Source organism: Elephas maximus, chromosome 2 (assembly GCF_024166365.1).
Source record: "Elephas maximus indicus isolate mEleMax1 chromosome 2, mEleMax1 primary haplotype, whole genome shotgun sequence".
Taxonomy (NCBI): Eukaryota; Metazoa; Chordata; class Mammalia; order Proboscidea; family Elephantidae; genus Elephas; species Elephas maximus.
In genome coordinates this window covers 190,031,123-190,058,679 of record NC_064820.1, presented here as the reverse complement: position 1 = coordinate 190,058,679, position 27,557 = coordinate 190,031,123, and the positions used below count along the sequence as shown (strand labels likewise).

At 38.1% G+C, this 27,557-nt stretch overlaps 1 protein-coding gene across 3 annotated transcripts in view; it reads right to left on the bottom strand.

Annotated features, from left to right (window-relative positions):
* Positions 1–27,557, bottom strand: part of RANBP17 (RAN binding protein 17) — a 384,409-nt gene that overhangs the window by 20,954 nt on the left and 335,898 nt on the right. For 2 of the 3 annotated variants that reach the window (XM_049874299.1, XM_049874300.1), the window contains 3 exons: positions 26,587–26,801; positions 24,451–24,589; positions 11,999–12,165 (listed from right to left, as the gene is read on the bottom strand). In XM_049874299.1, coding sequence (XP_049730256.1) covers positions 11,999–12,165; positions 24,451–24,589; positions 26,587–26,801 — 521 coding nt within the window. The remainder of the gene's footprint in view (positions 1–11,998; positions 12,166–24,450; positions 24,590–26,586; positions 26,802–27,557) is intronic. The other variant, XM_049874301.1, reaches the window with a different exon arrangement.

Genomic DNA, 27,557 nt, shown 5'->3' with positions numbered 1-27,557 from the left:
TCCCTGGGACAGGGATGAAGGGATAAGAAGAATGCCAGGAAGGAAGGGTAAGTTCAAATTCTGGGAAGCCTTGGTATAGTGAATACTATGAGATACATAGACACGAAAGTCTTGGTTATAACCTAAAAAACAAAAAAAACTGTTGCTGCTTGGTCAATTCTGATTCATAGCAACCCTACAGAGAAAGTATAACTGCCCCATAGGGTTTCCAAGGCTGTAATCTTTATGGAAGCAGACTGCTACATCTTTCTCCCTCGGAGCAGCTGGTGGGTTTTCAGTTAGCAGCTGAGTGCTTATTATCTAGGCACCGCTATTTACTGGTTGTGTGACTTTGGTCAAGTTACTTAGCTTCTCTGAATTCTGCATACTTCTCTCATAAAGTTACTGTGGGATTAAAGACATTGATGTACCAACACACTCAAGTGAAAAAATATCCACATTGGCCCTATCTACTCATTTGAGTTGTTATGAGAATTAGGAAAGCCATTAGGTAAGAAGATACTATGTAAGTGGGAAGAGTTATGAGTTTTATTTTCATTTTTGCCATTGCAAGGAGATGCCTGGTGTGTGCAGGAAGAATAAGTGAGAGGAAGTCAGTTTGGGGCCAAGTATCAAATCCATGCCACACAACGCCCCACCGAGGCCAGTGAGGGTTTGTGACCTTGAGAATGCTTATCATAGAAAGAACACCAAGAAAGGTAAAACACACGGATATCAAAAACCAAACCCATTGCCATTGAGTAGATTTCAGCCATAGCGGTTTCCGAGGAGTGGTTGATGGGTTCGAACTGCTGGCCTTTTGGTTAGCAGCTGTAGCTCACCCTAGCTCTTAACTACTGCGCCAAACAGAGGGCTCCAAACATGTGGATGGGAATATGGAAAACCTAAGTACGCTGGCTGAAGTCATGGCTCTAAAAATCAAATAATCTTGTGAAATCAAGTCTTGGGCTTGGAATTTCCTGGAAAGAATACTTTTCACATTTATAGGTGTGGCTGCTCAAGGATATATAAAAAAGTGACTGGTATCTGCATATCGTTTTTTAAACTAAAGGCTAATTTTACATATCTGTTGACTACTTTCTATGTGTTAACTGCGTCTATACTTACTGGTCCATTTTGTCCTTGCAACTTCCCTGAGTCAAGAATCTTTTGGCTGTGAGGACAGCAACCACCGGAGACAAAACATAGGTCTAAAAGGGGTAACCTAAGGCCCCGAGAGTAGGAGTCCAGTCAGGCCTCTTGAGGGCTGGGCACCAGGGGCAAGAAGACTACATCTTTCTCAGAGCCTCTCTCTGGGCCTGCCTGGCCTGCCACCTGAGATGCTCTCAACACATATGCTTCTTTCTTCTTTCCCTGCAGACGGCCTGCTTCTCTGAGCACAGGGCAGGGAATGACCTTCCTATGGCTCTTGAGCTTTCAGGTCTTCAATTCAGGTGAGGACTAGAGGCTAATGAGAATCTTTTAAGTCCAAGTCTCTAAATCATGGAACAAAGACTCTGAGCCAGCTTGTCCTTGTGAAATCAGTTCTCAAAGGAGATAGTAGGCTCAATCAAGATTTTATAAATGAATGAATGAAAGAAATTGTGTCTCCCCCTACACGCCTCTCTGTTCCCCTCCAATCTGGTTTCTAAGTCACTTAAAATAGTACTGGTTAAGAACACAGGTGGTTCTGCTTATTAGCTATATGCTATTAGGTGAGTTACCTAAATTCTTATTTTGATTATAAAACAAAGATAAAAACACCTACCTCACAGAGTAATGAGACTTAAATAGAATATACATATATTTAAAACCTAGCAAAGAGCTTAGCACATAACTGTTTCTACCTCTTTTTCATCATAATCATTCATCATACTTCTGTTTGAGTTTGAGATTCCCCTCCCACAGTGACCCCTTAGGTCCCAGCAGTCCTATAGGACTCCTGGAGGGAAAGTCTCCATCTTTAAGGAGGAAGTGTGAAGGCTCTCACACTTTGGAGTGGTAGGATTGCTCCTAACCCACACCTTTCTGGTCAGGGCAGCCAGCCTCTCTGTGATACCCTCTGGGGAGTCCTGGCTTGGATTGGGTGTGATGTAGGAAGATGATCTTAGAGTCATCTTCACATGTCACAGAAACACTGATCAGAGTAGAGAGACTGTACTTGTGTCAAAACTTAAGAGTGCTAATAAAATCCCCAAAACTTCAATTCATGAAATACAGATAAATGCTGCTATCTGTGCTGTGTTGGCATAAAAATGCAGATACCATCCGTAGCGCTTCCTTTTTTTCTGAGTTCTTAAAAACAAATAAACAAACAAAATAAAACAATAAAAACCAAAACCAAATCCACTGGGAGCTGGCAGACAAAACTGTCCCTTTTGATTGTTAAGCATCTTCCCGGAGCTGGCTTCAGTATTTAATCTATGGGTGAGAAATTTTCATTGCAGAGGCTTTAAAGGAGGATAAATTCAGTGTTTTTTTTTAGTCTTAATCGACGATGGTAACTAATAATGCAAATCACCATTAATGAAGAAGTTAAAGGCCATTTTAGCTGCCATTTGCCACACTTGGAGAGACTGTTATAAAGCATGTCTATTATTGGGCTAAACCCGTGTAAAGCTCTGTGCTCTTTTTCCGTATAAAATATTCTCTATCTGCTTCACGTGAGTGTGAAGGAAAAGGTATGGCCATTGCTCATTTTTTATAACCCCTTTGCTATTCCTAGAACATTTGCTGCAGACTAATAGCAAAACTGACTGTGTTAAACTATAGATAAAAGAATGACGACAGATTGCAGTCACTTTAATTCATAAGGAAAACACTTGGAGCCCCTGGGAATGCGAAATCAAGCCATGGCACCCAATGACTTGGCTCTAAGTTGGAAACTACATTGTTTATTTTTAGTTTAAAGACAAAGGCTAATGGCCATGTGACTTATTTATTCCAAATCCTTCTTCATAAAGAGCTAGCTCCTTCTTTTGCCTCAGCTCCTTGGAAAACATTATAATTCCCCTATTCTATAAACATACAAATATAATTGTAAAATGACATCATTCTGTTTTCATTTAATTACCCCTGAAATGCTTTCTATTTAATATTCATTACTCAAAAGCTAATTTAAGAGAGAAAGAGATGCGACTTATTCAAAAAGATGTACTGTCATTCACAGCAATAGTTATCTAATATACAGAAGTTAATAAAGCAGATTAATCTACAAGTCCCTTTAAGCCATTCTTGAGTTTTGAACAACTGCCTCTTTGACCTTTCACCTTCACGCTGTGCACCAGTAGCAGGTGCCAGCTGTACAGAAATTATGGCTGCCGCGTTTGAACGCAAAATCTTTTCTTACTTTGCTTCTGACCAGCAGCTGACCCTGTAGGAGTGATTGTTTCTGGTGCCGGCCTAAAGGCTACATAAACCAGTAGCAGATAAACAAAAGGCTACATATACCAGCTGCCTTGCCTAAGGGTACTATCCTAGACTGACACCTCCACTCCTTCTCCAGCGTCCCAAATTGCCCCTTGTTTGTTTTCATACATGCATTTCATCCTTGTTATTTTGTGCAAGGGGCTGGGGGTAGGAGGAAACCTCCCTAAAACAAAAAAACAAAAAAAAACCTCCCTCGAACTTGACTTTTGAGTATTCCATGTCAAACTGTGCTATTATGATGCTAATCTAGGCCTGATTTAGCAACTTTAATAAGAGGCTAAACCCTCCTGTAATTAGATAATAAAATTTTATTATGTATTTTAATATTAAAAGTCTTAAAATCAAACTCTTCAAGTCATATGTTGGCACAAAACTAAGGTACTTAAATATCACAGCCCCAGAAAATGGGAACCTGAAAAAGCACATTGCGGCTAATTTTTCATTCTCAGAAATGTAAACATGGAATTCCTATGTGGTGGCAGTGAAGGCTCCAACACTCTTAATTATGTGCAGGGAAGAATGAATCTATTCAACTATGAAGCACACTGTACCATTCCAGCAACAGCATGAGATGGCTTTGACAGTTATTTCTTGGATACAAATTACACAAGTATAAAAACAATCCCCATAATGATTAAATGCAGTTATGTACATAGGAGAATACCAGTGCAAATGGTAACATATTTAAATGGTTTTCCTTCATTAAAAAAATTATATATGATATTAAACCATCAATCAATGCTGAGGCACAGGAGTCTAAATGTATTGTCACTGGTTGAAATAAATGACTTGGAGACTGGATTCTGGCTCACTCAATATGGTGTCTTTGCTGTTGCTTAGTCACCCAACTCTCTGCTGGTTTGGGCTACATCTGGTGGATTTCTATCCCTTTCAATTAATAAGGCAAGTTATGCTATCAATGGATTACATGCTTAAACTGTGCTTAGAGGTAGAAAAAACACATGTCCTAGTGAAAAAGAACAAAACATTTCACTGTCCTCTTAACCATTTAGAACAATATTTGAGGTACTTCTAGAAATGTTCTGTGAAATTTCAGTGGGGCTATTTTACAGTTATGATGATACAATCTTATTTTAACATTATCATTTGCTTTATTATGCACTAGTCTATGACCTGCTAGATCTCATACCAAAAGCCACTGCAGATTTTCCTTTTGAAAATCATTTTTTTTTTTGGTTTGCTTTGCAGACAGTCATTTGCAGACAGTCATAGGCTTTGCTAGGTGCTGGGGCAAGTAGCAAGATGGAGGGGATCTCTGGGGGTAAAAGCCATTCTGTAAAAATAGGTATTTTTATGGCTATAACATTAATTTGTTGGCTTACAAATCAAGAAAAGATTTCTACTTTAATTGCTTTTTCTGTTTTAAAATACATATTTTCGTTACAGTTGAAATAGTTATTCAAGAAATATTTATATAACATAAAAACCAATTCAAATTAGAAAAGAGATGGTAACTAATAAAGGATTTGGAGTAGAATCATCCTTCTAAAGACGGATGGACACAAATAATTTTATAATACCATGGATAAAATGCCTTTTAAATAAAAAAGACCAGTGTTTTTCTAATTTTAAGTTATAAACACTAAGCTTCTGAACTGATCTTTGGGGGTGTGGCCAAAAACGCTTTGTTCTTAATTTACTATCTACCTTCTGGACTTTCTGGACTTTTATTACTTGGTTATTATCTAGATACTTTTTCCCAGCCCTGGTCCTCTAAGATATTCTGATTTGATCCTTAGTAATTAAACCGCATGTATATATACACACACACACATATACACAGGACCAAACTGAACTTGATTTCTACCTCAAACAAATCTGGTTATTTTGGGGGAAAAAAAGTTTGGAAGGTGTTGAGTTTCAGGGCCTGTTCAATGCATTCTTCTGTATGCAAACATGTGAGTGCCCCCTTTAAGTTTCAGTAGAGACTGAAGTATAAAGTCATTGTGTGTAAAAGTAAAATAATCACATCTTCTTGAATCAACTAACCAAAAGAGTATGGTTCAAAAATTACCAAAAAATCAGGGAGAAATAAAAATACCACCATAGCGGTGCTACAGGGGATAACTGTGAGAAATACAAGGGATGTGTAGTGTGAGATTGTCATTCTGAAATCCTGGAAGGTACATGATACAGAGATGGTGAACTGGGAGCCAGACCTACAGTGTTGGCTTACAGAGTGGTTTTTTTTTTTAACTTTCAATCAGTGGCAATATTTAAGCATCTGGATTTCTGGCTTATCTTGGCGGGGGAGCTTCAGTATATCTGGCAACACTGGGACTTACCTTCTTACATGGCAACAGATAGTAGAGACTGCCCCTTTTAGACAGGGATGTGTACTCAACTTTAGGTTTCTTCCTAGTCTACTTCATTCATTAATGTTATCTGCTAGGCCCCTATAGGCATCTTAGCTTGTGATACCTTGTGTAATGGTTAGGAGGGGGAGAGAAATTCTCAAAGGGAATCAGGTGTCAGATGTACTCTAACAAATGTGAGAGGCCCTTAAGAATGACCACCAATAGAGCTACCAGTACTCAATGGTAGGAGCTTCCTTTAGAAAAGAACAGCTGTTTACAACCAGAAAGAGGTGAACAATGGCATTCTATAGGGATGAATCAGTGGTGAGAGTCAGGACAAGTCTGAAGATATGCTGGGTATGGGGACTGATGCAAAGCACATGTTGCTTCCTGACCTTCATCTTACAACTGCTATATTGATTTCTAGCCTACAGCAATCAAGTTAAAGTAAACTTCAACAGCTACCTCAAAGGCATTAAAGTCACAAAAGAGTATCATGAGACAGTTATATTATTTGACTCTGACCTTCTTAAGGATGCATGTCCTGCTAAATTGTGCACCCTCACTGTCTGGCTAGAGAATGAATGAATGAGTATGGGTGTAGAAGAAGACAGCAGAAGCTCTGCCTTAGCAATGGTGAGAGCCACAGGGCTTTTTTTGCACCAGCTGGCAAAGCAACCTCCCTCTCCCTTGCCCGCTGCCTCCTTAGGTCACTGCCCATCTGTTTCGTCCTGTGTGCAACACAAAGTTGGGATGTAGGGTGACTGTTCTAAATCATTCTACCCCAAGGACAGCTCCAGTGGAATTTACTGAAAGCTCAACTTGCCCCATTTTGAGTGTTCAAAACATACAAACTCCTTCAGATTAGCACCTACCAAACAAACTACGGAGCAGAAACTTTTGTGGTTAAGTATGTGAACTCTGGAGATAAACAGGCATGTGTTAAAATTTTAGTCCTTCCACTTACTGACCATGTGACCTTGGGAAAGTTACTTAATCCTTCTGTGCCTCTGTAAAATGGCAACAATAACACTATAGCTTCACAGAGATACTGTGATGATTAAATTAGATAACACACATGTAAAGAAAGAGCTTAAGCTAGTACTTGCACATCGTAAGCACTTAGATTTTGCCAATATTATTTCTTTTCCTAAACAAACCATAGTGACCCTATAGGGCAGAGCAGAAACTGCCCCATAGGGTTTCCAAGGATTGACTGGTGCATTTGAACTGCTGACCGATTGGTTAGCAGCCGAGCTCTTAACCACTGTGTATAATACATACATAGTTTGCTATGAAGACCAAGATTGCAGCAGCATGTGAAAAAACCAACTTTATCATGAAAATTTTCCACTTTAAGTGCCTAAAGGCATATCCCTTGCTTCTCTCCCTTAAATCCATGTCACCCTCTGATCCAGTTGTGAATGTCCTTTCAGCTTGTATTTTTGATATTAATCTCCTGTCATATTTTTGATAATAAAGTTACAAACCAACCAGTTGGAGCTAATGGGTTATACAGGGGGCACAGTTTTTATTTAAAGATCACTATAAATGTCTTTATTATTAGTATTACCAAGTTTGGCTAATTATTCTTTTTTGAAGAAGATAAGAGATGTGAATATGTTTCATCTACTTAAGTGTTTTCTACTGTGAGCATCTTGCTGAGGCTCTACAGGCTGAAGTCTCGCTATCAGTTAAATATGCGACTGCACTTTCTGCTACTTAGTATTATGGGCTGAAATCTTAAGCATGAAATATGTCTTGTATAGTATGTCAAAATGTTGAGCAATATCATTTCAATCTAAACACAGAAATGAAAAAAGAGCAGATGATTTCCCTTTTGCTGTAATTCACTTTGGGATGCATGTCATGAAGAGCACTATACAAAAGCAATTTTCATTGATTGACTGACTGATTGAGGAAAAGGGTGAATGTTCTTTTAGCTTACGTCCCTTCTGAAGCATGATTCTTATAGCTCCTGACAGCTCTTCACAATTTGTAGTTAAATGCCACGTTAGCAAAAAAAAAAAAAGAATGATAATTATTTCGGTTTTTAGTACAGCTGGTTTGAGCGAAGTAGATAAACAGCTGAAGGGTGAGAAAAGTTCAAACCTAAATGTTCTAATTCCTCCATTCCGTGTATTTAGATTTTAGAGACAATGTAGTTAGATTTTAGAGACTATAATTGCTAAAAATACCTTATTAATAAGCTCACTGCATAATCTACTCAGTACTGCTGATAAACACATGACTCCTGCTCTACTTCTGTGGAAGGTGCTACTCTTTCTAGAGCAATTCATTTCAGGTGAAATTCTGATCAGGGTAGCATTCAGCATCAGTGCCCTTAACATCTCAAAAACAATCAGTCGTGCCTCTGAAATGCACCTCCAGTTCTATGAAACATGTTCCTTAGTTCAGCCAATTTGGGCACATCTTTCACTCTGTGACAGAACTAAATGAATGCTGACCTATGGGTTACAGATGCAAACACTTACCATGACCAGTGATGAAACTGAAAAAATTTCATGGAAATGTTATGTTTGAAATTACTCTAACAGATCAATGCCTAATCACTGTTACTGTTGGTCTGTTCTTAAATTTTTAGCTTATCCTCATAATGACATGAAAACACTTGAGGAATTTTTGCCCTTAATTAACATAACTGAATTTTTCTCAATTGTTAAGCCAAAGCAATGCTGCTGAAACAATGATTCTTACTTGAAATAAAATAGATGCAGTTAATTACAATGGGTCTTCAAACAGACTGAATTTTAATGCTTTCCAAGTCAGATTTGCTTGCAAAATATGGAAGATGGCTTATTTGGAGGGTGTTTTTAAAAACATGGAAGATGTAAAGCTGCATAGCCGGTCATAATAAACGTATTTCCAGGTGAGAGGCATTTAAAATGTCTTTTTCCCAGGCTGCTGCATACAAATGCACAGGCCTATAAGAATGTTCAAAATCTCTTTATATAGGTTCATGGTCGGTTTACTATGGAAACTTGAGGAGACAGCTTTTGCAATTTGGAATTGACACTCTCTTCATGCAATTAAGCTTCCGCAAAATAGGTTCAGGCTGGGGGAAAAAAACAGCTCAAACTAGTAAATAATTGCAGTATCATTGCATCAGTTTAGTTTAAAGAGCTGACAAACCCTCTCTAAACTCCAAGCACAATTAGTCATTAGGGTCTAGTTTTTCAGCGCTGTTAAGCAATTTGTAACCTATTCCTTTTAATAGGGTTAGGCATTACTTAACCGACACAGATGCCTTGAAAACTGAAACCTTGAGTTATGAAGCAGCAACCTTGTTCATTACCTTCTGTGATAGGCAAATCATCTATAAAAACAGCATTTAATGGGCAACCAATGAATAATCAATGGCTTACTTTTCATCTGAGTGTGAAAATGAGAATAATCTAATACAGAGTCCCTCTGGTAAGAGGATGAATCCTGGGTTCTGCTGCTCTTCAGGGCTGATTTATAAGGTCTTGGAAAGCTGATGTAAACAGATGATCAATGGGACCCATCCCTGCTCATAATAACCCCCAACTGGCCCACTCCCTCTTTTCCAAGTCCTTCCCTTCAGGCTATTAGCTCTGTCCAGCTAATTCTTCCCACTACTCCTGCCTGCTGCTTTTACTCCGGCCATCCGTTCAGTCCAGCCGACTCAGAAGTAATTTTATACGCAGCAGAAAGCGGGTGGAATTGATTTTTCACTCAGTGCTCAGTTCCCATCTGAATAATTATCAATTTTACTGCCTCATAAAGGGAAGAGTCAAAATTTCAAATCAATTCAAAAGAGCTTTTGAGACGATAGAAACTGTGCATAAGAATAGAGGTCAAAGTTGTCAGCGACCTAAGGAGATGATGTCAGATATTACTATGCCCAGTGGCTGACATCAGAGGCACTCACAATGATATAACCTGGTGCTAATGCAAATCATGTTTATGCTGACTACCAGAGACCAGCCATCAATATTTAAAATGCTCTCTGAAAGCCTACATTCCAAATAAATAGAATGTATTCTACTGTTAATAAAGATACATCACTACTTAGTCATATGCTATAAAGTGAAGCATTACCAAGTATTATTAACACACAGAAATTACTTAAACCAACAAATGCACAGTAATTCTGAGTGAAGACAAACCTGATTGTCTCCTGCACAACCACATTACTTGCTCTGCAGTCTGATGGTATTTTGTTGAGGACCACAGTCTATTGATTTTTGCTAAAATTTTCTACCAACTTAAAAGTTTCTGCCAAAGTTTATGGGACAACGCTGTGATTATGGCCGAGGGCTGGCGGGAGTGATTGGGTGGTGGACTTGCTGCTTGCCATGGCGGGTGGGGGCTGGGTCTGATTCTTGGTCAATTCACGGGTATTTATTTTCTCCAGTGGCTACCTGCCTACGTCAGTGGTTCTTAACCTTCTCCATGCCAAAACGCTTGAGGGCTAGGATGTACTCCCCCCAGTACCAGTGGCTAGCTACTGCAAGGGGCAGGGTAGGAGAGAGGAGAGGAAGGGTGCAATCAAATCTTGACAGCATATATATTTTGAAAAGCTCTTCAGGTGAATCTGAGATGTTAACCCCAGCAACTATCTCCTTGAGAATCAATAGTGTAAGTAGTAAATACTTTGGCTTTTAAGCTAGACAGACCCTGGTTCAAATCCCAACCCCATTACTTCCCAGTTCATCTCTCCACACCTCAGTTTATTAATCTGTAGAATGGGGATGATGATATTCACATTTCAGGGTTGTTGTGGGACCAAAGGGGCTCTGGTGGCACAGTGGTTAAGTGTTTGGCTGCTAACCAAAAGGTCAGCAGTTCGATTTAGCCAGCCACTCTTTGGAAGCCCTATGGGGCAGTTCTACTCTGTCCTAGAGGGTTCTATGAGCAGGAACTGACTCGACGGTGATGGATTTTTCTTTTACTAAATGAGAAGAGTTTTCTGACAGTCCCCTCCTCCTGTGTCACTCACTCTGGCATCATATATTAATTAAATTATCACATAACTGGGTAGTTACTTGTTTCTCTCTGTCTTCCCTGAAAGGAAACTTTTTGAGAGATTGTCTTATGAGTCTCACTGGTTCTTATACCTTGTACATAGTGAGTCCTCAATAAATGTCCTCTTCCTTTACTTCTATAGGATCGCTATGAGTCGGAATCGACTCGATGGCACCGGGTTCAACGGGTTTCCTTTACTGTATTACCAATATGTCATAACAATTCTAGGGTCATACCAAATAGTTAGAGGCCTACAGTCCTTTGTCTAGTTACACAATATCTTAATTGCCTCCACCTCCATGGAAAATAACTGGGTAACTGAAACATCACAAGTGAATCATTTAAATATTAGCAAAAAATGACATGGCCGTCTCATTCCACTTTCATCATTTCCCATCCAGAGTGACATTTTCCTGCTGATTGTAGGTGACTTATTTGTTGGTTAATGATCATGTAGCAAGACACTATTGAAGTGTTTACATTTGTACAAATGATTTGGTGAGAATAAAACAACTGAAAATAGTGTGAAAATATCTTCCAAATTTAGTGGAATTAAAAAATATCATAGTGATAGTATCTTCATGGAAAACCGGTATTGTTATCATTAAAATATTTCCTATATGTATATTCATTTTTTAAATGCATGCTGTTATTATGATTTGTAGAAATATTATTTTTTTCCCAGCGTTAAACTTGGACCTAGCCCATTTTAGCCAGTTAGAAAACATGTTTGAAAATAAAGAAAAAAATTGAGATTTTGTTACTTATTAAATGCTCTTAGGAACACTATCTACCTGAACCCTGATTTCTCCTCTTTAAATGGGAAAAGTACCAACTATGGGACGACGGACAGTTGCTAGTAAGCTGCCCGGCACAGACTAGGAGCCCAGCAAAAGGTAGTTTCCCCGTATACCAGAGGGCTCACAAGACAAACTTATGACATTATCAGAGGCTCCAGGAAAGAAGTCAGAGGTCAACCGTTTCTAGTTGCAGCTTGGCCCTATACTTCTCTGAGGTCTCTGAAAGAGCTATCCTCTTTTTAAAGTCTAGCTTCGCTGAGGTGAGATGAAACACCTAGGGGTTTCTTGAGGGTGGGTTAATCCTGAAGCTAGCACACTATCCCACTTTCAGGGACAATATTCTTTAAGAGTAACTGGTAAAAAATCTTGGGAAGACTGGTTGCTCTAAGAGATATTCAGGGGCCAGGTTGGCTTCTGGGAAACTATATTTCTTAAGCCACCAGGTGACCAACCACCAGTTACCTGCTGCAGGACATCTGGGTTTTGCTGCATAAAGTGTAATAGTCTCTGACCATCCTGGGTAGCCTCTCTGTATCGTAGTGGCTTCTTGCCCTCTTTAGCTATGTGCTTGAAGAGGTAGGTGACGATGTAGTCTAAACTGGTACAGCAGCTGGAGGAGACAACTGTATCTGCATAAACAATAAACGAGAATTCATTTACATTGCTGAAGTGTTTGTTTCATCTATTAGTTATTCTGCCTCCATTAAGACAAAATCGCTTTCTAGTTTCGAAGCACTTTTACCAAACTGTAAGTTCCTTGAGGGCAGGGATTTTGCCTTGTTTAGCTCCTTAAACCCAGTATCTACCACAGGGTCTGGCTTAGAGACACATTAGTAAGTAAATGATTCCTGGATCGTACTGAACAGAATTTTCCACTTGTGACCTTAAAGGTCTTCACAACAACCCTCTACTATTCAATTCAAGTAACTTTGTTATCTACTTGGTACAAAGTGCTCTGCATCAGGGGAGGCAGGGGCCCAACCACCACCCTGGTGTCAAATAGCTCACGATTTCATATAAAGCTACTCTAGCACAATGCTTTGTAAAAACAAGGTAATACCTAGATATGCCCAACTGAAAGATTATTCCAGTTAGGCATAAGGAAGGATGGTTTTCAGACAGAGATTAGCATAAGGCAACATAGTGTTGTGGGAAAGGCATGGACTTTAAAGGCAGACACCTCTGGTCCCAAACTCCATTTCCAATTACTTGCTGTGTTGTTACTTTGAAACAGCCACTTAACCTTTCTCACCATTTATAAAATACCTTCCAGAGCTATATGAGAAGAAAACAAAGTACAGCAATAACAAAAATAGCTGATATTTATTGCGAGTGTTAGTTACTGCGCTAAGTGCTTTACATGTGTGATATTTAATCCCCACACCACACTATAATGGTTAGTATTATTATCTCCACTTTACAGGCCAGGACACTGAGGCTTACAGAGATTCTGTGATTGTCCAGTGTCATATTACTAGAAGATTGTGGAGCCATGGTCTGAAAGTAAACAAGGATTTGGACTCTGGATCCGTACTCTTAGCCAGTACATTAAAATTAGATATTAAGCAAAAATATATGTAAGCATCAGTGCCCTCTTAAACACACAACAGGCACTCAAGAGACAGAAGTTACTACTGGTTTGCGTTCAGTGGTGAAAAAAGGAGAGTGTGTTTGGGGAGCAGGACTTTTGGTTTCCGTGAGAGAAAAGTGTACACGTCATACAGAGGAGGTTGGGGTTTTACTTAGGGCACCCAACCGTGGGCTGCCATATTTACATTTAACTTGGAAGGTCAAATAGGTGTTAGCTGTAGGTTTTCTGAGCAATTAAGTGACAGGATAGAGCAACCATCTGTTGAGTATCTCCTTTGTACACTAAAAGCATCATTCCATTTACTTCTAATTATTTTGTATAGTAGGTATTGCGACTGAAATTTTTCAAACAAGAAAACTGAAGCACAGAGATTATTAAATAGTTTACCCAAAGTCTATGATTTCGATTCATAGCATGATGCTACCCAGATTTTTCTGGCTAATGGCAACACTTGGACGTGATCCCTGGCAGTTTATGATTAGTAAGAGAAACAATTACAAGAGAAAAATTAAAAATGGTGAATATGGTAGACTCAAAAGAGGGGAAGTAGACTGGGAGAGTAGGTCTGGGAAACAGTAGACTATATACTTCCTAGGGAATAAATGGTGGTGCAGTGGTTAAAGCACTTGGCTGCTAAAGGTCAGCAGTTCAAACCCACCAGCGGCTCTGCGTGAGAAAAACATGGCAGTCTGTTTCTGTAAAGATTACAGCCTTGGAAACCCTATGAAGCAGTTCTATTCTGTCCTATGGGGTCGCTACAAGTCAGAATCAACTTGATGGCAGTAGGCTTTTTTTGGGGGGGGGGTGAGGAATACAGTTTTTTATTCATCTCTGAGGCTCTGAGGCTGATGTGTGCCTGTCATAGATCAGAGGTAAAATATTAGCTGAATTAATTAAAGAATGGGTAGGCAAAGCTAATTTGAGAACGTTTTCTAGAGAAGGGCTTGAGTTGTATTTAGCAATAATACCCAGTACTGATATAAGACCAGAGTTTAAAACTTTCTCACATAGATCATTTTGGAAAGAAACGCCATGGTAAATAGAAAGCGGGAGATTTTGGGGGCAAATTTTGAAATCCAGACAGATATATGCATTTAAAATAGAATAATGGTAGCTCATGCAGTATCATCAGAGGTTGAGTAAAGGGTAGCATGGACAATGGTTTTGGGAAACTGGAGATATGAGGCTTTTAAGAAAAGGGCTTTCTTTTTTCCGAAAGCCAGGCACTCCTTGGAAACTCTATGGGGCAGTTCTACTCTGTCCTATAGGGTCACTATGAGCCAGAATCGACTCGATGGCAGTGGGGTTTATGGTATTCAAGAAGCAAGATAACTGGGTTACTTTTTAGAAAAGGGAGCTTGGGTTTTCTAATCCCGGAGGTAGCAGAGTATAGTGAAAACTACATAGGCCAGGAGTCGGACACGGACTTTTTGAGCCTGGTTGCTTTTCTCCATCACATTTATACCTTTGAAGTCCCAATCATAAAAAGTAAACAGATTAAGTAACTTAACATCTACAAAAGGAAGTAAGCAGGAAATAGATAAGATTCCTCTCACTGTGAAGAGCAATATGCTATCAATCATACAAAAATTATAAAGACTTCACGTAGCCTTGGTGACCACATGCCATGCAGGTTGCATTAAAAGGTTCTAATCCACTGAATTGGCTGTGAAAAAGCCAGGTAAACACTTTAGACATGAAGGCTGGAGCATACGTCCTTGCAATAAAAGCCAGGAGAAGAGATTCCATTATAGCTGATTTATGGTTGGGGGCTTTGAAAAGGATAAATGTTATTTCAGGGTAGATTTAAAAGTGTGGAATCACAAGGATCAGAGGGCATCTGGTCAAAAACAGAATGAATAGCAGTGAGGACTATGTATTATTATTGGTTTTCTTTATTCTCAGCTCAAGCTATTGTGTTAGAGCCAAATAATGAAATTTTCCTGATATAAAAGGATGGGCAGAAGTCATGACTTTTCATATTTTGTTCTAGTTCTTGGTGTTTAGATCCTTTACAGAGGATTCCATCCATTATTTAGATAATTCTGGAAATAATTTTTAAGCCTAATAGGCACTTTGCCCTCTCTAGCAACTTGTTTGGCACTGAAAACAACCAAGCGCTCCTTTCCTCCTGCAACCAGGCTCCACAGGAAGCCCAGGCATCATTGATAGCCCTCCTGCTCACTAAGACCCATCACTGAAAGCTGCTGTGAAAAGTTACCTGGGTAGGAAAGAGTTGTGTAACTGAGAGCCAAGAAGAATGATAATTTGGCTGAGTTGAAATTTGGCTTTGATTCAAAACTTCCCATCATAGAAGGGAGGATAAAGGTTTTGAAAAGATATGGTCTCAAAGGCAATTTCAGAAATGATTGCGTGGTGCAGTGGTTTTGGGAACAGGTGGATCTAGGTCTGAATCTGTATCTTTGAGATATCTCACTTCACTGAGCTTCAATTTGCACTTCTGTAAAATGTGCTCAATATTACCTACTTTGCAAGGTATTGTGAGAAGTAAGATAGTGTAAAGATTGTGCCACAGTGCCTGACACACAGTGTTGCTGTTGTTAGATGCTGTTGAGTCGACTCCAACTGACCTTACGTGTAACAGAACGAAATGTTGCCCAATCCTGCACCATCCTCACACCTGGTATGTTTGAGACCACCGTTGTATCCACTGTGTCAGTCTGTCTCACTGAGGGTCTCCCTCTTTTTCACTGACCCTTTGCTTTATCAAGCATGATGTCCTTCTCCAGTGATCGGTCCCTCCTGATGACGTGTCCAAAGTATGTGAGATGAAGTCTTCTCATCCTTGCTTCTACAGAGCATTCTGGCTGTACTTCTCTCTTGAGTGATTTGTTTGTTCTTCTGGCAGTCCATGGTATATTCAATATCTTTTGCCAACACAATTCAAATGTGTCAATTCTTCTTCAGCCTTCCTTTTTCATTGTCCAGATTTCCCATGCATTATGAGGTTTCTGAAAAGACTATGGCTGGGGTCAGGTGCACCTTTAGCCATCAAAGTGACATCTTTGCTTTTTAAGATTTAAAAAGGTCTTTTGCAGCAAATTTTCCCAGTGGAATATATCCTTTACTTTCCTGACTGCTGCTTCCATGGGTGTTGACTGTTGATCCAAGAAGGATGAAATCCTTGACAACTTCAATTTCTTCACCATTTATATGATGCTGTTTATCGGCCCAGTTGTGAGAATTTTCGTTTTCTTTACATTCAGGTATAATCCATGCTGGAGGCTGTAGTCTTTTACCTTCATCCGTAAGTGCTTCAAGTTGTCTTCATTTTTCAAAGAAGGTTTTTCCTTTTCAATTCCCATATGTTTTCCTGAATATTCCAACCCCTTAGACACCAAGACTGTCAGTCTCCTTAGCTAATTCATAGCCCTTTTCGCCCTTAAGCATTTTCTTTGGTGGGAGAAACAATGTACGAGGTCTCTATATTTATAAATATTTCCTGAATCTTTTACTCCCATATTACATTCATGCCACATATTCCATTCAATTCTAAATGTGTTCAAAATAACAACTTACCCTCTTTTATTCTTTACAAACGTTTCATTAATAATGAACTTTACGAGTGAAAATCTAGTGGTTTCTAGTTTGTTCAACTTCCTGTTTGCCCTCACCTTTCCTTGAGCTATCCTTTTCTTCTGTTTGGAATACACTCCTGTCCTGGCTATGGCTAATCTTCAGAGGCTTCACTGATGACTTTTTCACACCCTATTTTAATCCTTGTTTACCACTTATCGTTACTTGATATTTTCCTGTTTGTTTGCTTATTTACTACTTATCCTTCCCCACTAGAATACAAGGTTCACATGAGCAGGGACCTTATTTGCCTTATTCCCTTCAGTACCACCAAAGTCTAGAATGGTACCTAGTACATAATATGTGCACAATGGATAACTGTTGAATAAATGATTGAGAGCCATTACTAATTCAGAGTAGCTTTTTGTAAGCCCTGTGTTTGGTCTCTGTGTGTAAAAGTATGAGTGATTAAAAATAGAAAATATAATCTCTTTTGTCATTCACCTTTCTCTTTCCTCATCTAAAAGCTGACCTGAAATCAAAATGCTAATGAATGATTAATTAAAACATTTTTATATCATGTTAAGCATATTAGGCTAGTCACGACTCCATCAGTGATTCATCTTTTCTGTATAGTACCTCCCTCCCACTTTTTCCATTGAGGCTATAGTAAATATGAAACCTGCTTGTAACCCAAACAATACCTATAAATGCCTCTTGGCAAATTTATCATTGTTGGGAAAGGAGAAACCCAAGTGGCTACTTTCAACACTCTAAATAGTCCTCCTTTTAAAAGACACAGGACATAATTAATCTGCCAGAATTGTCCAATGGTTATAATGCCAACTTGCTGCAATACAAGAGGCTGTAGATAAAATCATGAATGCAAGCAAGATCATTTCTACCAGGCATCTAGTCATCAAAACTGTGACCTTTATCAGGTAGACCTAGCAAGGTAGTGTAGCAGAGAGGAATGGATTTCAGAGTTAGAAAAACCCTTAGATCAGGCACTTATTGATTGCATGACCTTAGGCAAGTTGTTTCACTTCTCTGAGCCACAGCTTACTCATCTGTATAATGAAATAATATCTAATTAATGCCTTCAATAAGCATTTATTGAGCATTTACTATATATGAGGCACTGGGAATAAAGTGGTGATTAAGACATTATTCCTGTCCTTCAGAAGCTTGCAATCAAGTAGCAAGTAAGGACATACAGACTTATTAGAGCACCTGGCCCAGTTTTGGTATGCAGGGTGGTTCTGAGAGTGAAATAAGCCAAGTTCACACATAAAAACACCTGTGACAGCATAGGTATCCACAGTCACACACTTAAGAAGTAGCAGCACTGGGACTTAAATCCAAGTTGAGTATTCCCTCCATAATGCCACTTTGTCAAAATTCCCTTGAGAGCCTTGTTAAGAACGCAGATTCCAGACCCAACTAAGACCACATTTTGAGCAACAACATAGCTGACTGCAACTAATTCAAGCTCCTCAAGTATTACTATGATGTGAAATAAAAGAATGTCAAGCCAAACTGTAATAATAAAGACAACAAGACTTCTGCTTCTGTCCATTAAGGATTAACTGCTACGAGAATTGCTCTCCTGTCATAAACAACTAGAAAATAGGACAAAATATATGAAACAATGGTTTTCAATTATTGGACAACAAGCAGTGCAAAACTATTAAACCGGAGAAGAGGGAAACAAATGAGGTAGTACTTACAACTGCTCAAGCTTACTGCCTAGAGGCAGTTTCCAGGCTGTAGGCCAAGAAGAGAGAACCCAAACAATGCCAAGTGGCCTCACTGAGCTGAAGAGAAACGAATGGAGTTTGGGAAGGCTGAGACAGTTAGAACTTATGGGACGGAGTACTGGAGAATAGGGACTGTGAAAAGATAGCATTCTGGAGATTTGCAGAGGAGTCCCCCATAGTTTCTTCTCCACAATGACCTGGGCATGTGTGAAAAGAAATTCCCCAAGGCTGGAGAAAGATCCACTGGAAAGCACTAGGTCAAATAATTCCTGAAGGTCACACAGAGCTGGGATTAGTTTGTAGAGAAACCTAGAGCATTGGAGAGTCCTCATAGGGACTCTTGGGGCAAATCCAGACCCTTGCCTTTTCCAGCTTCTAGAGCTAAATTACTCCAAAATAAAGGCTGCCTGTTAATCTTAATGAGTTGAATTGATTCAGAATTACTAAACTGCACATAATAACAAAATCCACAACCTTTAAAAATATATACCAAAATTCAGCACTGAACAATAAATTTTACAATGACTGACATCCAATAAAAACTAAGAAAGCATGAAAAAAATGAGACCATATGGCCCATGAGAAAGAGAAAAATAAACCAATAGAAACAGACCCAGAAATGACACTAGTAGACAAGGATGTTAAAATAGCTGTTATAAATCTTATACATATGCTCAAGGTTAAAGGAAAACAAGAACCCAACAAGCAGAAAACGGAAGATAAAAAAAAAAAAGAAGATCAATATGCAACTTTCAGAGAATAAAAATATCTAAAATTAAAAAAAAAAAAAAAAGTACCATATGGAGTTACTAGCAGATTATATATTATAGAAAAAAAAAATCAGTTAACTTGAATATATAGCTATAGAAACTACTCAAAATGACCACAGAGAAGAAATAAGTGTGAAGAAAATAAATAGAAAATCAGTGAGCTGTAGGGCAACAGCAAGAGGTATAATATATGTGTAATTGCATTCCATAAGGGGTGGCGCTAGAGGGAGACAGGTAGACTGTGATTATTTGAAGGTTAACTGTGATAATATTATTTGAAGATGTAGACTGTAAACCCTAGAGTAACCACTAACGAATAAAAAGGTATGGCTAATACACACTGACAGTAGATATAAAATAAAAGTAGGCTTATAAAAAATAGTCAATTAACTCATACCAAAAGAAGGCATGAAAAAGAAAAAAAGGAACAAAGACCAGTGGGATTGACAGCAAATAAATAGCAACACTGCAGATTTAAACCCAAACATACTGATACCAAAACCAGACCCAGTGCTGTTGAGTCGATTCCGACTCATAGTGACCCTATAGGACAGAGTAGAACTGCCCCATAGAGTTCCAAGGAGTGCCTGGCAGATTCGAACTGCTGACCTTTATGGTTAGCAGCCATAGCACTTAACCACTATGCCACCAGGGTTTCCAACACATACTGATAGTTACCTTAAATATGAGTGGTTGAAACACTAATTAAAGGACAGAGGTTGTCAGATTGGATATAAAAGTATGACTCAACTATATGCTGGGAGTTAGGCTAATATACCTACATCCTAGTCACCAGAATTTATGAGTATGTTAGGTTTTTTTTTTAGGCTACGTGGCAAAGGTTCCTAATCAGTTGACCTAAAACAAAGAGATTATCCATGATTATCTGAGTGGGCACAAGGTAATCACAAGGTTCCTGAAAAATGGAAAAGAGAGACAGAAGAGGTCAGAGTCAGAGGAAGATGTGTCTATAGGAAAATGATCACAGATACGCAATGTTGCTGGCTTTAAAGATGGAGGAGGGCACCACAAACTAAGGGATGTGTATGGTCTCTAGGGGTTGGAAAAAGCAACGATATGGATTTGCCCCAGGAGACTCCAGAAAGGAATGGACTCCTGCTGACGCTTTGCTCTTAGCCCACTGAGACCCAAGTCCAACTTCTGACCTACAGAACTGTAAGCCACCAAGTTTGTGGTAATTTGTTGCAGCAGCAACAGAAAACTAACACATGCTGTTTATAAGAAACCAACTTTAAATATAAAGACATAGAACGATTAAACGTGAAAAGAATGGAAAAACATGCTCACCCCAATCAAAAGAAAGTTGAAGAGTTAGTAATAGGAGACAAAGTAGATTAAATAGGAAAAAAGTCACCAAAAATTAAAAGGGTCATTTCATAATGATAAAGGGGTATCTTCATCAAAGAGACCTAACAATCTGAAATATGTGCCAAATAACAGAGCTTCAAAATATATGATGTAAAAACTATAGACCTGAAAGGAGAAATAGAAATATTTATAATTACAGTTAGATATTTTAGTATTCCTCTCTTGGTAATTGATAGAATATGTAGGCACTGGCTGACCGACCTGACCGACCCAACCCGACCAACCAACCAATCGGTAAGAATATAGGACATCTTAACATTATCAATCAACTAGACCTGACGGTTATGCAACACTCTTAACAACAAGCATGGAATACACATTCATTTCAACTGCGCATGGAACATTTACCATATTTTGGGCAATAAAAAGTCTAAATAAATGTAAAAAGCATAAAAATCATAAAGTATATTCTATAATCACAATGGAATTTAACTAGAATCAGTAACAAAAAGATATCAAGAATATTTCAATTATTTGAAGATTAAACAATGTGCTTTTAAATAGCTCATTAGTCAGAGAAGAAACCAGCAGGGAAATTATATTTATTTTTTAATTGAATAAAAATAAAAACACAACATATCAAAATTTGTGAGGTTTATCTACAGCAGTGATTAATGCATTAAATGCACACATTAGAAAAAGAAGAAAAGTTTAAAATCAATGATCACCCTGAGTCAGAATTGACTCAATGGCAACTAGCAATAACAAGACAAGCCTCTACCTGAAAGACACTAGAAAAGGAAGAGCAAAATAAACTGAAGGAAGGAAATGATAAAGATTCTACTTGAAATTGATGAAATGAAAAGAAGAAAAATAGAAAAATCAATGGCACCAAAAGCTGGTTCTTTACAATAAAACTGATAAACCTTTAGCCAGAATGATCAAGCAAAAAAAGAGAGAAGACACACAAAATGCCTCTATCAGAGATGAGAGAGGGACATTATTATAGATCCTATAGTAATCAAATTGGGTAACGAGGATATTATGAATAACTTTATGTCAATAAAGTTAAATGAACTTTAGATGAAATGGACAAATCCCTTTAAAGACACGAACTACCAAATGTTGCTCGAGATGATAACAGATAACCTTAATAGCCCCATATGTATTACAGAAATTTAATTTGTAGCTAAAAACCTTCCAAGAAAGAAAATTCTAGGCCTGATGGTTTCACTAGGGAATTGTATCAAATACTTAAGGAAGAAATAATAATTCTACACAAAGTTTTCGAGAAAATAGGGGAGGAAGGAACATTTCCTAACTCATTTTATGAGGGCATTAGACTGTCATTAAAACAAAGATATTAGAAGAACAGAAAATTGTCTTTATTTGAAGACAAATCTATATAGGAAATCTTAACAAATCTACAAAAAGCTACTAATAAGTGAGTTATGCAAAGTTGTAGGACACAAAGTCACTGTATATACATGAAAAAAAATCAATTGTATTCCATATGATGGTAAAGAATAGGAAATTGAAATTTAATACCAGTTACAACAGCATAAAACAGAATATTTAGTTACAAATTTAACAAAATACATATAAAATGCATACATTCCAAACTACAAAAACACTGCTAGGAAAGTTAAAAATGACCTAAATAAATGGAGAGACATACTACTTTCAGGAACTGAAACACTCCATATTGTTAATATATCAATTCTTCCCAAATTGGGCTATACAGTTAATGCAATCCCAATCAAAACTTCTAGTTTTTTTAAAAAATAGAAATGACTACATGATTTTAAAATTTATATAAAAATGGCAAGGGATTCAGGTTATCCAATAGAATTTTAAAAGAGGAAAAAAAAATTAGCGAGTTTACACCACCTGATTTTTCACACTATGGAATTAGGATAGCATGGTGTTAGCATAAGGATAAACAGAACAGAGTCCAGAAACGGACCAACACATAAATGGTCAACTGATTTTCTAAAAAGGTGACCAGGTGATCCAACAGGGTAGGATGCTCTTCAACAAAAGGTGCTGGAACAATTGAATATCCATATATATATATATTTTAAATCTCAATGTTTACCTCATACTGTATATAAAAATGGAAACCCTGGTGGCATAGTGGTTAAGTGCTACGGTTGATAACCATAAAGGTCGGCAGTTCGAAACCTCCAGGCGCTCCTTGGAAACTCTATGGGGCAGTTCTACTCTGTCCGATGGGGTCGCTATGAGTCGGAATTGACTCGATGGCAGTGGGTTTTTTGGGTATATATAAAAATAAAATTGAAATGGATCATAGTCTTAAGCATAAGAGCTAAAACTATAAAATTTCTAGAAGGAAATGTAGGAGAAATCTTTATGGCCTTGAGACGGGCAAAGATTTCTTAGGTTAGAACCACAAAAATATGAACCATAAAAGAAAAAATAATAAATTAGACTACCTCAAAATTAAAAACTTTTGTTCTTTGAAAGACACTGTAAAGAAAATGAAAAGACAAGCCATAGGCTGAGAAAATATTTGCAAAACATATAGCTCATAAAGGATTTGTATCAAGAATATAAACTCCTAAAAATGAGACAAACAACCCAGTTAAAAGATGAGTAAAATATGTGATCTAACACTTCACCAAGAAAATATATATATGAATGACAAAGAAGCACATGAAAAGATGCTCAACATCATTATTCACTAGGATATCATTATTCTTTAATAATTATTCATTAATGAAATGGAAATTAAAACCACAATGAGATTCTACTTCACCCCCACTAGGATAGCTAAAATTAAAAAGACTGATAATGGGAAGTGTTATCAAGGATGTGGAGCAACTGGAACTCTCTATATTGCTGGTGGGAATAAAAGGTGTGGTCACTTTCGGAAGCAGTTTGGCACGCTCTTACAATGTTGCAAAAACACTTAGCATATAACCCAGAAATCCCAATCCTAGCTATTTACCCAAGAGAAATAAAAACATGTCCACATAAAGACTTGCACATGAATGTTAATAGTAGCTTTATTTAAAATAGCCAAAACTGGAAACAACTTCAATGCCATCAGTTGGTGAATGGATAAAACAAACTAACTGGCATACATATTGTTGAATACCACTCAGCAATAAAAAGGAACTAGCTATTGATTTGGAAAACAACGTGAATCAATCCCAAAGGCATTATGCTAAATAAAGAGGCCAGACACAAAAGACAAATGATTTCACTTACATGAAATTCTGAAAAAGGTCAAACTATAGTGAGAGAGAAAACCCTGGTGGTGTAGTGGTTAAGAGCTACTGGCTGCTAAACCAAAAGGCTGGCAGTTCAAATCCACCAGGTGCTCCTAGGAAACGCTACGGGGCAGTTCTACTCTGTCCTATAGGGTAGCTATGAGTTGAAATCGACTCGACGGCAGTGGGTTTGGTTTTTGGTTATAGTGAGAGAAAGTAGATAGTGGTTACCTTTGGCAGGAGATAGGGGGAAGGGACTGGCTAGAAGTGGGCATGAGGGAGCTTTTTGTGCTGGTGGAAATGTTCTGTATCTTGACTGGGGAGGTTCCATGACTGTATATGTATGTGTCAGGACTCACAGAAATATTCACTTAAAAACTGGTGAATTTTACTGTATATAAATTATACCTAAATAAAAGTTGTTTTAAAAACAACAAACTGTATTATCAAAATATGAAAAAGGGCATTTTTCTACTGTAATAGTTATGAAATTATTATTACTTTTACAGTATAGAAATACTTTATTTCTTAATATAGAAATACTATAAAAGTAATAGTTATTAAACAATCTTTCAGTTTGTGCTCACATTATCTTTTTCCCCTTGGTAGGATGATAATTTCAATAAGCACATACATTCAGAGAGCACGACCCAGTTTTTCCTCTGTAAACAATGTTCTCCATGATCCTTACCAAGAGTAGTGAGTCCCTCTGAGATAGATGTGAGAACATACAGGAGTACAGGAGGCTCTAAGTTGGTGATGAAGCTCATGTGGTCCTGGGTGAGACATTCCAGAAGCGGATAATAAGACTGGCTCAGTTTCCGATATTGCTACAACACAGAGATATACTAAATGTCAAGCCACAGGGAAGAAAAACAAAGACATGTTACAGTCCAGTGGAAACTGCCATTTATAATATTGGAAATTGTAAACTTACCTAAACACAAGGCGAATAAATATATAGAACAAATGACATAATGATTCCCAATTCAGCATTTAAAGGAATAATAGCAATCTCTTGAAATCTAGAAACACTAATTTGAAGTTATAGTACATATGGCATTTCAATTTCATCTTATACAGCTAACACTTAAATGCAAGTAAATCTCTGCTGTATGAAATTTAGGAGCCTGGGTAAATTATTTTCCCATTCTGGAATACTACAGCACTGAACAGGGCTTAATAGTGGCTAGGCAATCTTTTTTTTTTTTAAACACAAAATTTGCTGTTTTAATAGAATTTGGCATATAGTCTCCTGTGTTCACACAATGTTAACCGATCTAACTAAATCATAATTTGGTAAATGGCTTAATATTTACCATATACCACAGGCAAAAGAGAAGCACCCAAGAAAGGTAGTTGGAACACCTCAAATGTAGCCCAAACCAACATTAAAGGACAACTCTCCTAAGAGAGAGAAACTAGACCTGCATTTCTTCAGGTGAGATTAAGACCACCTCCATAAGAAATGCTTGGGGTGCTTGCCAAAAATGCAGTTTCCTGAGGCCCATTCCAGAATCACTAAATGAAAGGCTCTGGAGTAAGGCCCTGAAATGTATATTTTTAACACATACAGTAAAACAGTCTTATGCACACTAAAGTTTGTGACCCGCTGAACTAGAGTTTTGCTTGTCTATTAGAAAATGGGTGAGAGAAAAATTCTGCAACCACATCAGTTTTCTTGCTGGACCTGTAGTGGAAAGTCCCACCGATGAGGCAGCTGTGACACATGGCTGGTCTAACTCAAGCTTCTACTTTGCAATTGCTGTCATGCAGGCACAGCCCTTCATGTGCATTCCAATCCACTATAAAAGGCTTAACAACTTTGGCTTGAGATGTGGTTCTATTAAGACTAGCTTAGAAAGATGGAAGAGGGCGCCACTAGTCCATTAGAAGGCCAAGGAGTATTTCTCACACAGGTTGACTGAAATGGCCCCCAGATCTTACTTGTAACCTTGGGATGTGAATAGGTGGACTAGGCCTATGCATATATTTGGCCATGTAACCCAAGTAATTAATTGCTGCAACCATATTGAGCACATATTGGCTCCTGTGTAATTAGGCAGAGATGTTAAAAAAAAAAAAAAGTCTGATAATGACATAGCTCAATGGAAGCGCCTGGAAATTTGAATTTCCAACAAGCACTCCAGGTGATCCTGAAAGGCCTCAGAGTTTGAAAACCAATGACATAAATCATAGAAACTAGATAGGAGAGCTGAAAAGGGACCCAGAGATCACTTGGTTTAATCTCCTCATTTTAAAGATGAGGAAATTGAAGCCTGGAGAAATAGAGAAGGTGATTTATTTATTTAAGGTAAATGACTAGTGAGTGGCAGAGCTGAGGCCATACACCAGGCTGCTCAACGTTCAGTTCAGCACTCTCTCCACCACACCAGAATTCTAATGGAGAGAAAGGCCAAACAGCAGGGGGAGCAGAAAGGGTAGCATGGAAAGAAGGAGAAGATTCTGCAGCCGGTCCTGTATTTTCTGCTCTAGGGAATAAAGGCTTTTTTGAATTATGAGTATAATTGTAAGCAATTAGTTGAAACTGCTAATTACATTTTCTCTAGATGCAGAAACTGCAGCACTCTGGATGACCAATTTGTCACAAGGTGGTAGCTGCAGCTTTCTAAAATGCACATTTATAAATACAGTCACTATAAAATAGTTATCCAAATTCTGGATGTTAAATCAAGTATGCTGTTTTAAAACGTAAAATACTCCAGTACGAATTCTAACGCCCTTGGCTTCATCCTAACAACTCCAAACTCGTGGTGGTGGTACTTCATATTTCACACAGAAACTCCCAGGATGCATGAGTGCTTACTAGTAAGTCACAGTGGGACACTGACAGCAGCATTTTGACAAAGGCCTGGAGTACACTGTCAAAATGGTTGTCCCCGTACAACTTGAAGACGCCAAAGCTGACATAATTTCCACACAAGGCAGATTTGAGAGCCGAATAGCAGATGGAGATGCCCTTGAGTTTCATTGGATAAATCTGATCTTTTGAGAGGCTCCCCAGGGACAGGATCTGATTACCTGTTTTAGGGTAAAAGCAGAAAGGGAAAGTGACATAAGCAGATATAATTCAAAGCAGTTATGGGGCAGACTATTTAACATTTTCACTTTACTGCTAATGCTCACTTCCCCTCACCATTGTTCCAAAAATTGCCCCATCCACTGTAATGAAAAATGTATGAGGCAGTTCACCCAGGAAGTACAAAGGGCCCAAAAACAACCCATCAAAGGTTGTTGGAAAAGTTCTATATTTTTATCCAGATGGTGATCACATGGATATATTCATCCAGTAAAAACCCAGTGCCGTCGAGTCGATACCGACTCATAGTGACCCTATAGGACAGAGTAGAACTGCCTCATAGGGTTTCCGAGGAGCGCCTGGCAGACTCGAACTGCCGACCCTTTGGTTTTTTTTGGATATATACATAAAAAATCTGTAAAAACCCCTTGAGTTATACTCTTAGGACCAAGTTCACGTAACATACTTTAATATACCTATGCTATATATATTTTTTATAACTCAGTAAAAAGTGCACAATAAATATTACTTCCTTTTCCTCCTTAGATCCCTTTTCAGAAGATCTCAAGAGATGATTGTTTATAAAAACAACTGTGCTTAAATTCTGTGTTGACCATCAAAAGACAAAAAGTCTTTATATAATCACCTTAAAATTTTCTATAGTAGTTAGCTTTTACAACCAATTTGTTTCTGAAATGTGTGCTAGCTAGGCATGTTACTAGGTAAGATCCAAGAATGTTGTTTTAAAAAATATAAAG